This window comes from Apostichopus japonicus, chromosome 21 (genome assembly GCF_037975245.1).
Source record: "Apostichopus japonicus isolate 1M-3 chromosome 21, ASM3797524v1, whole genome shotgun sequence".
Taxonomy (NCBI): Eukaryota; Metazoa; Echinodermata; class Holothuroidea; order Aspidochirotida; family Stichopodidae; genus Apostichopus; species Apostichopus japonicus.
In genome coordinates, this window is record NC_092581.1 from 19,224,295 (window position 1) to 19,236,874 (window position 12,580).

General features: G+C 36.1%; 2 protein-coding genes across 2 annotated transcripts in view; one reads left to right on the top strand and one right to left on the bottom strand.

Moving 5' to 3' along the window:
• LOC139962404 (radixin-like) overlaps window positions 1–12,424 on the bottom strand; it is a 50,208-nt gene extending 37,784 nt beyond the window's left edge. The window contains exons 1-3 of the mRNA XM_071962318.1: window positions 12,275–12,424; window positions 6,438–6,537; window positions 1,710–1,793 (exon numbers count right to left, since the gene is read on the bottom strand). Of these exons, the coding sequence (XP_071818419.1) occupies window positions 1,710–1,793; window positions 6,438–6,449 (96 nt within the window). The 5' untranslated portion in view covers window positions 6,450–6,537; window positions 12,275–12,424. The remainder of the gene's footprint in view (window positions 1–1,709; window positions 1,794–6,437; window positions 6,538–12,274) is intronic.
• The window catches only part of LOC139962409 (protein mago nashi homolog), a 183,793-nt gene that overhangs the window by 48,241 nt on the left and 122,972 nt on the right, over window positions 1–12,580 (top strand). The window lies entirely within an intron of this gene.

The following is a 12,580-nucleotide window of genomic DNA, read 5'->3' on the forward strand; positions in this document are numbered from 1 at the left end:
GTTCCCCATTGCAGCAATATCATTAAAACTTACAAATGATGATTGGGTTACACATACGCATCTATACAATAACATTTACATATACTGTAGATGTGACAGTCTTTGCACTGGATGTAAAGGCTAACTAAGTTTCAGACTGTCACTAAAAGCATAGTGTACATGTTGACTATCTGAAAACATCACAAATCTGACCTTAAAATCAAAGAGATAATAGTTTGAAAAGTGAAATCTAACCACTGACAACACACCAGGATATGAGGAACTCCATTGTGAAAGGTCAAATATTGAAATCATGATCTACAGTAGCATTGATCAGCATAATCCATACTCATCACTGTTCACTGCACTGTATTAAGAATTCACCACTTTTATTATACAGATCACTGATATTACATAAGCCTAGTTGTAGGCGTTTGTATATAGGCCTATACATATAGGCTTATATAACATACAGAAGTATACAGTAACTTACAGCATGTTGCGATCATCAGACAATGAGTGTTGTCCGCGAATCAGTGTTGTCTGATGATCGCCGCACACTGCAGGCGTGAAACTCGAGTAACAACATGCTGTCCGTTACTGTATAGGTAGACTATATTATGTACTTGCTCTACTTCTATGTATTGAGCACTTTTGCAGCAGGAAGTGAACATTTTAATCATTGTTGTATATAGGGAGAGGGAGAGGGGAAAAAGAGGAGTAGAGATGGAAGAGTAGAGCAGAGTAGATGAGAGAAGAGAGGCGAAGATAGAGGGGAGAGGAGAGGAGAGAGGGGAGAGGAGTGTAGCGGAGAAGAGAGGGGCTGCTTTGAGAGATCACAAACACTGTTAGCTTTCTAAAGTAAAGATGATGGTTCAGTGCTTTTCATGGAAATTGATTCTGAAAGTTTAGAACTGCAAGAATAGAATCTTCAGACGCTGAGGAATATCCCATCCGTCATTTCACACGCTCCCCCATCCAAACATATTCTCTCTAACAAATTCAGCTTGCTCAATTTCATGATGGGGGGTGATGGAATGGGGGTTTTTTGAAAGAGGAGAGGAGGTATATGTGAGGAATCAACATCTTACACAGTAAAAACGATGGTCTTATGTGTTTCGCCTTTAGGTTCATCCTGACAGGTTAGAACAAAACAAATAGTCTTCAGACACCACTCAAAGAGTAATCAATCCAACATGTTTCGCACTCCTCTCTGACCAAGAGTACTCTCGCCTATTCCATTACCAATGATCATATCACTTTGTTCAAACCAATATATCTAACTGTAAAATTTGAAGATTACCCCATGTCTTGCTCGAAGCTCCCAAGACTTACTCGTTGGGTAATTATGAACGAGGATGCTAACCTGTATCCATTCTATATGTTCTCTCGATTCCATCTAGCCTACATAACTTTGTTAACATTTTAGCACTGCACCCCCCTCCTCCCCACCCCCAAGCCATTTAAGGGTCAACACCCACTTATGTTTCCTTCTGAATCTAACATTCTGAGGGCTTACCACTACAGTTCCAGTGTAACTTGCATCCACTGCAGGAATCTGGTTCGTTTTAGAGCATTGGTGAAGGTTCTGAAGTCGGCAAGGATTTGATTCCAAATTATGTCAAATTCAGACAGGTTAAAGGTATGTCTGTGATATTAAATGAATAAAATCTAATACCACCCCCCCTGTAATTCCCACCCACCCTGCTGCACACTATGATGTAACTTACCTGATCAAAGAGTTGTTTGCCTGTCGTGTTGGGTTGGATGGCAAACTCCAACTCCGCGTCCATGGTGACGACGCGTACATTAACCTGATAGAAAAAAATGGGGGGAAAAAAAGAAAAGTAATTTGTGATTTCAAACACTTGGAATTTGAAGTTGCAAGTTCAAGGAGAGAACATGGCAGCCAAACATTTCATAGAGCAATTATCATATATGCCTTTAATTAACTCTACCACTGTACTGTTTGTGAGTGACCTTACTTGAGGCAAAAAAAATTAATTTCAAAGTTGAAAAAAACATGCTGCAGAGAATGTACAAGGAACTTAATTATTTTCCAAGTCCGCTCAGATTCATTCCAGAGATAAACAAACAATTTGATTAAATTTTCTCGCTGTTGTCCTTGGAAGACTGACTTCCTTATGTATTATAATGTGTTTATATATCGAGTACACATCAATCTGCGTTTTGCCAATAATTTCTAGCTTTATTATATGCAGTACTGACATTGTTATCAATGTAATGTTGCAGTATTTATACTGTATATCTCCACACTAGGAAAACCTACGGGTATTTGTGTAAGAGTTGGGGCATCAAGTTGGGTTATCGATCTATGGTAAATTATGAGTCAACCAAAAAAAAAACAGAAAATAGCTGACTAAAACTTTTGTGAGGTCAGTCTCAATTTGTGATGTACACAAGTTGCAACCTGGAAGGGAAAATAGCCAAGGACGAAAACTTGTCACAAAATATAAAATAAACAGAAAAGAAGAATAACAGAGGTCAAAAAGTTTGACAAACAAAATGAAGAAAGTGTAAAAAAAGGAAGCTATGTGTTGTCAGTATAGCTAAAGGAAACTTCCTACACCAACTTAACGATACAGATTTTCATTGTACTAAGTTACATTACTGCAGATAATTAGCAGAAACTAATTAATAAATCTGAGATAAATTCCAGCTGCTGGAGTTGATTGGTCAACAAGTGGAAATTTTCTGCATATATGTGTCTAAATTATATCCCCAGCCTCACATAATTTTCATATCTAAGATCTAATATTTCAATCTTTAATCTTGCAATGTTTTTTTTTTGGTTCTTCCCCACCACTCTGTCCCTCCTCACCTCAGAGGCAAATATTGTACATGTTATGACCTCCGTACAATGTCTATCAGATGGTTAGGGTGTAGGAGTTAGGCTTTGTATATATATATATATACTATGTACAGAACATCAAAGGTAACATGATAACATCCATGGGCTAAGTGAGAATTAATATATGGTTTACCATGTGCAAGGCAGATCAGGTTCAGATTTCAAACTTTAAAATTCCTTTGAATAACAGTAATATTTATCAATATGCATGAGGGAACTCAGGATATATTAATGAAACCCCTGGGCCCTGGATAAATTTGTCTGCCCTAATTTTCCACTCAGTTGGACACCCAGGTACCATATCATACAGACTCCTTTTGAAATAATTGTATAAAGGCCATTTAAAATTGGGTTGGAGTGAGTCACTGTTACACACCCTACTAAAATTTAGTAATTATTTGTCTCCATTGAAGCACATTACAAAGTCTGTTATTAAGTCGGTTATTCATTAATTCATTAATTTGATACGGGAGGCCACATTCCTTAACAGGTTACTGCTCAGTACTTTACTGCATAGTCTGTGGGCTGAAACAGAATTCCTGACGGTGAAGTTTCCATTTTCCAGGACTTATACCTACATCAACAGCGTTGCATGAAACAGGAAGTAGCCTAGAGTACTATGCATAATAGTTCATGATTTCATCCATAATCGTTGTGATATACATCTCTAAGCTATGAACATATCAAAGTGCACACAGTACGACAGATATATATGCTGTACTTTTACATCCTCAAATTTTATTTGCAAAGAAGAAAACAAACAGGTAAAACCAAAAAAAGTTAACAATAAAAGAACTCAATTTAAAGGCAAATTCTGACATAACTGTATGTGTAACACATATACTGTAGTGTACACTATGAAGAAGCATGACATCTAACAGTAACACTGTGATATGTATACGATAGTATAGTCAGTAACTTAGTACAAACACATTACATGTGCATCTAATCACCAGGTTTTGATGTTTCTTTTTAATAAGGCAGAGCTACCATATATACTGTACTACTGTACGCTACTACAGTATAAACACACTAAGTACTGTATAACTGTAGCCCCTAAATAAATATGTCTTATAAATGAAACTCCATATACATTGTATATCATACCACACAACACAAATTTATACTGTATGTTACAGACATATTACAAACCCTAGAGACGACCACTGATATAGTAGTTAAAAGCTTGCACAATTGAATACAATGCCCACACCATATGTATACTCTTTTATGCATTAATTTTTATTGATTTCATTCCCTGACGATTTGTTGCTGTCCACTATAAGTATTAGCTTAGTTAACACAGCAATGAATGAATCCTCAATGCATAATGAATACGTTTGTGATACTAGCATGTAAAGACAATTAAGCGTGTATAGTAGGGGCTTACCGTATAAATAAGTAGCATTGTGGGCCCAAATCACCATTTGCCATGTAGGGGCAACGTACTATATAGAAAGTTACATTGTAGGCCCAACCATCATGATTTGCAAACAAGGAAATGGATAAAAACTTTTATCGCAATTTATGACTAAGTATCACTTTCAGACAAAACCATGGATACTCAATTTTGAAGAAATATATTATAAATACAGGACCATTAAATTTTACAATGGGAGCTTTTAACAATCTAATAGAATAGTCGTGATCATTTTACTGAAGGCAAAAAACTAAATATTTAAACGATTAAGTTAAGTGAAACAAGGAAGTCAATTTTTTTCCCAGAGTAGCATTTTACATGCAAAGTCATTGTACATAGATACTGTGCATATTGTGCGGTACTGTAGTCAACAGTGACAAAATGGCAAATGAAAAGGTGCGTAGAGGCCTACAGAGATTCTATTATAAAACAGTAATAGAAACTAACTAAACATGTTATTATAGCTGCTCATAGTAAAACTGTATTGCCTAAAAGGATTCTAGGTTATTGAAGAGAATAAAATTTGTACATTAGGAGCTGTTCTCACGCCACTTTTAAAGTAGCTCTCTAAGTTCAGTGCTACACTAAGTAATTACATTGGCTGGAGTTATTTACCATACATTTTATATAATCCCATAAATAACCTTTATTTCAAAACTTCTCACTCACAGTGATTGCTCAAGTTGCGAGACGTAGGTTACAGCAGGGGGGCGAGGAAGTGAAGACAATTTAGCAACAGTTACAAACTTTGACCATGTATGACACCCATCTGACCATTTCACCATTTAACTTTCATCAGTCATGAATTCCCCAAAACTCACTGGTTCGGGGATTTAAGAACGACGATACTTACTTGTCTCCCACTCCAAATGTGTAGTTAGGTAGATGGGAAAGTGCAATAGTGGAGTGGGAGACAGGTAAGAGAGGAGCGAAGTAAATTTATTATTTTCATGAATCCAAACATTTTTCCAGGGTATAATTATGCCTAATCTTGAGGTACACTGTACATGTGATTCCTATAATCACCCAGGAGAGGGTCAACATGTTTCTAGAGAACCCTTAGAAATGCCAAGGAATACCTTTAAAATAATTTCCCCCTCCTTTATGACAGGGAATGATATGTTCAAATATTGTGTTCAGAGCAGGTTGGAAGTTTGTCTCCTATAAAGTACTTTGGAGTTTCCTGTGTAAAAAAAAGCCTGCCATACATCTTTGCAAAGTTTGTATCTACAGCGATTCATTTGACCCTTTCGCATAGCATTTAACGATGCGATACCGGAAAGAAAATTATTCCAGAAAAGATGTAATTAGCTTAATGACAGTCACAGTGATATTATGCACACTCACATATAACTCTGCCTAGAACAACTTTCTTCAAATGCTCATAAAAGGGGGATTTTCTTGGCCTATTATATACTGTTTTATACTGTAGGCAAATTTCATCACTAACAAGTCATGAGCTACAGGTATGTATGCATGTTCAATCCTTTTCCATTGCCAGATGATACTACCCCACTTTGATATTTATTACCACTGAATCTTTAACAAGTGCTGTATGTATTTGAAGACAGTTGGTGTATGATGATGACCTAACGACCAGATAGGTTAACAGGAGAGGTCTAGACAGGAATTTAAAAGTCTGCCAGTGAATATGTTTATATGCTTCTCATCAGATCAGTCTACATGGCAAGTACATACCTGTTTGATTACAGATCAAATGTCAAGTTAAACAAGTGGTGGAAAGAACACTGTAAGACAGTAACTAGGTATGTTACCGTGGATACATGTACTGTAGGTATGGTACAGGTTACACTGCAGTATCTAAACCTGCACACTGTGCAGGAAAGCCTACACATACAAAACAACATAGACTCTATACTGTAACCATACATGTTGTCATATGGTTTCTTTACCATAAATGTTACTACCTGTTATCACATGTTACAATTTTCTACAAAATACTTCTCAACATTTTCTACAGTAAAATTTGGAATATTGTCGTTTCTAAATCATTACCGCTTACATTAATTACTAAGACGACACAGTGTGTTATTTTAACATTTTTATGCATATCCAAGAATCCAGAGCTCCTTAATAAGGAACTACAGTACAGAGAGCTTCTTCTATTAAAATAAAGGTTGTTGGCATCTTTTCATCATTACTCACCGGTTTCGGCATTTTGAATTCTCTCTATATCCTGTTTTCCCGATGTGAAAATTCCACTGGGGGCTTAGAGACTGAAACCAAACGAAATGGATTTCTTAACCTGTAAAAAAAAATATGTGGAAACAGGAAAGTTATAATATATCAAGCATGAAAGTCATCACGCTTAGCGAACCCTAGACACTTATTATTACTGAGAACACTTACTGTATAATTAAGCAACACTCCAGTCTGCAAACCACATTTTCACTAAATTGTTAAGTCTTGCTTTAGCTTCTTGGCAAATTTTTTTCAACTAATTTCAACATACACATCTGCAGCATTGTTTAGAATGGCACAAACAATCGTGACTGGTCAGATGGGGGAGGGGAGATGGGACAGGGGAGTGGAGAGGGGGTGGAGGACTGTGCAAGGTTGTACAGTATACAAAGCTCATGGTTTAAGCTTAAAGAATTAAAGAAACCATTTTTACCGATTACATGTATGCCTATTCTAGGTTTTGTATCTTGTATCTTGAGTAGGAGTCAGCATTGGTAACAACCTATAGTACTCTCCTATCCCAATAGCTATCCCAAGACTTAACACCTGGGCTAGACTTTTCAATATGATAAAATTGGACAAAAACTGAGTGACAATGGTTTTGTAAACTTCACTATATGTGATATCTATGTCTGTAAAATAAATTCCATGGAACACGGTCACAATATTTTAGTTTCCATATTTAATGTACAGGGTATACTACTGTAGCTACAAAGGTATATTGTATTCACTACTATCCATGTAACCTCCACTAACAAAGAGTTAATTCAAGTGATACCCTCTAATACTACATAGTATGTAAAGAGTGAGACATGCAACTCTGACTGTACACAAAACAAGAGGAACGAGTTTACTCTGTTTGGGATTTAATTTAGGATGTACTGTATTCTTATATAGTATATGTATTAGATTACCTAAGCTGTCAACATAGTAGAGCAAAATGGGGAATAGCTCTTTACCAGGAAACGTTGGCCCAACTTATTTATGTTTAACTTTGATAGGTTCCACTGGAGTAGGTGTAATTTCTATACACTGTACCCTTTAGGTTTCACTCAAAACCAATCACCTGTATAGATCTCCTTAACTTTTCTTGGACAAGGCTTTTTAGTTTTTTGTCTCTCCAAAAACTGTATTTCAGCAACAAATAACACTTCAACCTCCCCTCCCCGAAACTGTATTTCAGCAACAAATAACATTTCAACCTCCCCTCCCCCCTCCTCCTTTCAATGGAGGAAACTTAGTCAACAAAACTTTTGCCAGTGACTGTATGGGTCATTTGGGGACAAGGTTCCCCTTTTTTGCAATTTGTTAATGGACAGTAACACACTCTCTACCAAACACGATCAATGCAAACATTCAGTAACATGAAATGTTTCATGTGTTGGAGTGGGCCTCAAATCCCAAAGGTGACGATTTGAGTAATGTGCCAACAAAATGAACAAATCTGAACAGAATGAAACAAATGTGAGTCTTACACAGCTGCCAAAGTGTCAACTTGTACTTCTGTGTACATGTTTAAAATGGTGTATATAATGCATAAATAATGAACTATAAAAGCATTTGACCTTTCAATAGACCATTCAATTCCACTGACACCTTCTCCCTAGCTATTTGATATGCTGTTTTAACACCTACAGATTGTAGCACAAGCCTATGTTGCTGGTAGGAGAGTAATTCAATGATAAAACGTGTATGGAAATTAGACGGGTGTTAAACACTATGAAATTGATTACATGGACACAGTTGTACACAGTAGCTCGCAAGAGGGAGAGTTAAAAAAAGACACATTACAGTGGCAGTGTTTTCCAATCTAGTACTACTGTACATGAAAATAAATATTTATTTCTGTTAACAGGCTTAGAATGAGCTATAAATCAACAGTATTAGAAATGTGAACTACATACTGTACATGTTGTATTTACAAAATAAAACTGTTAGCAAACTGCTTATCCACTAGAGAGCCTGTGTAAGAGAATGTTTACTAATCCCCTTACTGTACATCTATCTCTTTGTGTTCACCATGCTCATTAACCTGTCTGTATTCTGTGCGTGTTTTTGTCCCTTCTGTTACTGTTGCTTGTCATTCAGCCTTTGAAGAAGATCCTGCTAGGATCGAAACGTCAGGCCAACTTACTTTTACACATGTTGTATTTACAAGTTACAGAAGCCTGAATCATTGAGAACACAACTCACCACTTGATTCACAACCAATACTGTACAATTAATGCAGGCTTTTGTCCCTTGGATGAATACATTATTACTAATGTACAATATCTTGCTAACTTTGATATATACTTGTGAAAGTTGTGAATATGACCCCGACATACAATCAAAATTTCACAATTCTGGAGGTACTTTGTGTATCTTAATTAAATTAAGCAAAGTCATCAGAGATTCAGCCTGCATAGGTTATTAAATTATTATAGCAGTCTGCTCAAGTCTGTAATCTCCTCAAGTTACAGTGATTTTTAGGGTGTTGTGATTGTTTTAGAACTGATCACAATTCAACACTAGCCATCTTGTCAAAAATTGGTTGCCCGAAACATTCATACAGGGAATAACTTATCCAGTACAAAACTTGAAACTACTATCAGGAGGGGGGGGGGGGAGAGGAATCTGGTAGGATAGGGAAAGGGGGTTGAAAATTGGGATGGAGAGTTAAATCCAAGGACAATGCCAAGAAATCGTAACACTAGGCAGAGCTTGATACTCAGAAATACTGTTATAGTCAGCATGCACCACCCACCATTTATTTTGACATATTAGAAGCCACAAACAAACCAAACATACATGAAGAAAGTTGAGGTTACATTGACTGGTACAGACTGTTCCTAAGAGTTTTGAATTAAATTGATGGCATGACCTCTATGACATAATGGTATGAGACAGATACATACAGTACATACCTTAAGTTGTAATAATTTACTATACAATACTGTTCACAAACATTTACCAAGGTTGGTATTACAGATGTCAGATACCGATATTGATAGATCGGAATATGCAAATGGGCTGATTGTCATTGCAGGAACTTTTAATTTGGAATATTTGATGATGGGAGTGGATGGCTCATTTTACAGATAGTTTCCATGAAAGGAAACCTGATTGGAGGGTGTCAGTCATATCAATACCTTCGTAAAGGGATAGTCCAGAGGAAAATTTATTTTTGAACTACTTTGAAGAATGTAGACTTGACATCCTGGCAAATTTGCATGACATGCCTGTTTTGTACTGGTGGGATAGTATAAATTGTCACAAGTTTGTAGCATACTGTAAGTGAACTTGAACAAACAGGTGTGATGTCATATTGTAGTTGCTCACTGACAGCAAGATGTTTTGTTTTTCCATTTATGGTTTAGACTTTGGATTGGACACAGTTACAACTTTGCTTTATAGGATGCAAAGTCTTCAATATACCAATGACTGTAGTGTATTCATTTGTAAATGCACCCTAATTTTGAAAAAGAAAAAAAAAGTTCTTGTCTCAATTGTACAAAACAGGTCAACTTCAAATTGTTGTCATCTCAAATGCAATACAGAGGAAGAGAATGTATATTTTTATCAGAATGCTTAGAATACGTTCCTCTTTCGTCAGGTTATCTGGTTATCTTAAACGTCATAGTTGGTAAATTTAACATGTTCCTGGTCAGTACAACCCATTGATTCAACAAGAGTTGCATAAGTTTTGTTCCAGCAGTTTCCAAAACTAACGATACCAAAACCAGGGCAAACGCCTACTGTAAGACAGACCATGATCGAAAACAGGTGAAAAAGTCAAAGGAGACTTAAGCAGCACCTCGCAAAGCATGTTGAGAAAACTTCTTCCAAATGATGAAGTCCAAAACACGGTAAGGAAAAGTCCAATAAAACATGATACAACTGAAAGAAAGATTATCACCAGAATACTTCACGAATGGTAGATTCGGAAGCTGATGGGCTCAAATATTACCAGTCGTTAAGCTAGCCAGATGGGAAGGTGCAATGGTAGAGTTGAGACAGGTAAGCTAAGAGTGCAGTAAATCCAATATTTTCCCCAAATGTTTGTATTCCTCACTGTTTTGAATAGTTTTTCCAGTGCTTTTATTTGGGGGGGGGGTCCCTTTTTTCCTTTTTGTTGTCAATTTGCTTGAATGAACATTTTCCAATTTAAGTGATTATTTACATTGATTCTGGTTAATTTTTTTATGTTATAGCTTTAGTATTTGATCCAGAATACTTTACAAATAGAGTTCAATGCTCACAATAGACCAAAAATATCACTTCAATTACTTAAGGCAAAAGAAAGTGCCCACAATGTAAATTATTTATGATTTGCCGTGCTTTTAGCATGACTCATGAGATTAACTCTGTTTATAGATGTGTTAGGGTGTAGAAATGTTGAAATGTTGAAATGAAACAAAATTTCAAATTACTTGATAAATAATAACTCAAGTGGTGAAACATTTGAGAAGTGAATTAGGTCAATTGATCAATTTTTAATTAAAGTTTACCAATCTTATTTTGGGCACTACTTCGTAGGTTTGGTAAACTACCATCCATGAGCAAAAAAACAAAGACCTGCTTTATAAACTAACTTTGGTTACACATGTACAACCATACTACAATTGAATTATTAACATCTTCTGGTAGTCCACCTGTAGTTGGTAGGTAACAAGATTACCAAACGCCCCTTTAATTATGATAAATTTATAACTTATTGCCACAATATAGTACAATTAAATATTTTGTCTTGACAGTTTAAATATTATACAGTAATAAATATCAAATCATGTGTTTCCTAGCCATAAGAGGAAGTTTAATTTCATGAAACTGAAGACTAAAACCTTTAATTAACGAAAAAGAAATCAGCAAATTAAATCATGCGCTTCTAGCTGTGGTAGAGTGTTGTGTGAATGCAAAGGACTACATGCATAATGAATGAATGTTTTTTCTTATTAAGCTTAGGCCTATATTTATGTTGGGAGAGGAGGATTAGGAGACTTGGCAGTTCCATTATTTACTAACAACACTGAAATTTTTTACAGTGTGCATCCTCCAAACATCTAAAATCAACTAAGTACCTTGTGGTATTCCTCTCACTACATTTCAATCGGACTTTTAGAAAATGTACCTAGTTAGGCCCTCACAACTACAGGTTGTTACAACAATTACTGGTAAGACCAGGGCTTAGCATTATAATTTTGTTTAGTGGTAACTTTTATCTTAACTATTTCTTGGCGGAATCCATCTACTAATCCATCTACAGTATATGCCCCAAAACACTAATATAAGATTGGGAGCCTAACTTAGTCTATAGCTGAATTAGGCTTCATCTTCTAACGTTACTCAAATGTCAGAGTGACTCTAACGTAGAGTTTAACTTAAAAGGTGTAGCCTAGGCCTAAGTCAATGAGACACAATATTTTAATTTTTCAATGTTATTGCACACTATGGTCTGAGTTTGACATAGGCATAACTTAAGGACTATCTCTTTGGTATTTGCTCTTCTTGATGAGCCACAATTATTGAACTCGCCCTATTGTTACGGTTAGTTAGGGTGAGTAATGCCATGTCAAGCACAGAATCAACACGCCCCCGTACGATATAACACTTAGATAGGCTAGGCTATCATTATCAACTTCTTCAACAGACTATTTTCACACGATATTGTAACACAAAAAAACATAACAAATTTAAGTTTTTAACTCGACTGGAATAAATTGAGTTTATCTTGAGAGCCGCAAAATGCGATCTTCTTATAGGAAATGAAAGTACTGCTCGAACAGTAACGGAAAACTTTAGGAAATAAGGAATCTACTTACCGTCGATCTGGCCAACTACTTATTCCAACTGAAGGAATAGAGCATGTACTTTTATATACGTATACGATATGTACCTGTAAGTGTCCGTATGCTACTGCTAATAGTAGTCTGCCAAATAGCCGTGACAGCTACCAGATATATAACGGTGGTTTTTGAATGGCGGCGCGAGTTCAAAATTTTCTAAAATGGTTTCCGTTTTGGGTGTGGCAAAGTTTTAACCTGTCAATCAATAATTTTAGATGCGATGACTGGTATTTATAATAGAGGCGTTGCCAGAATTTTCCATCTGGGGGTGAGGGTCAGCTA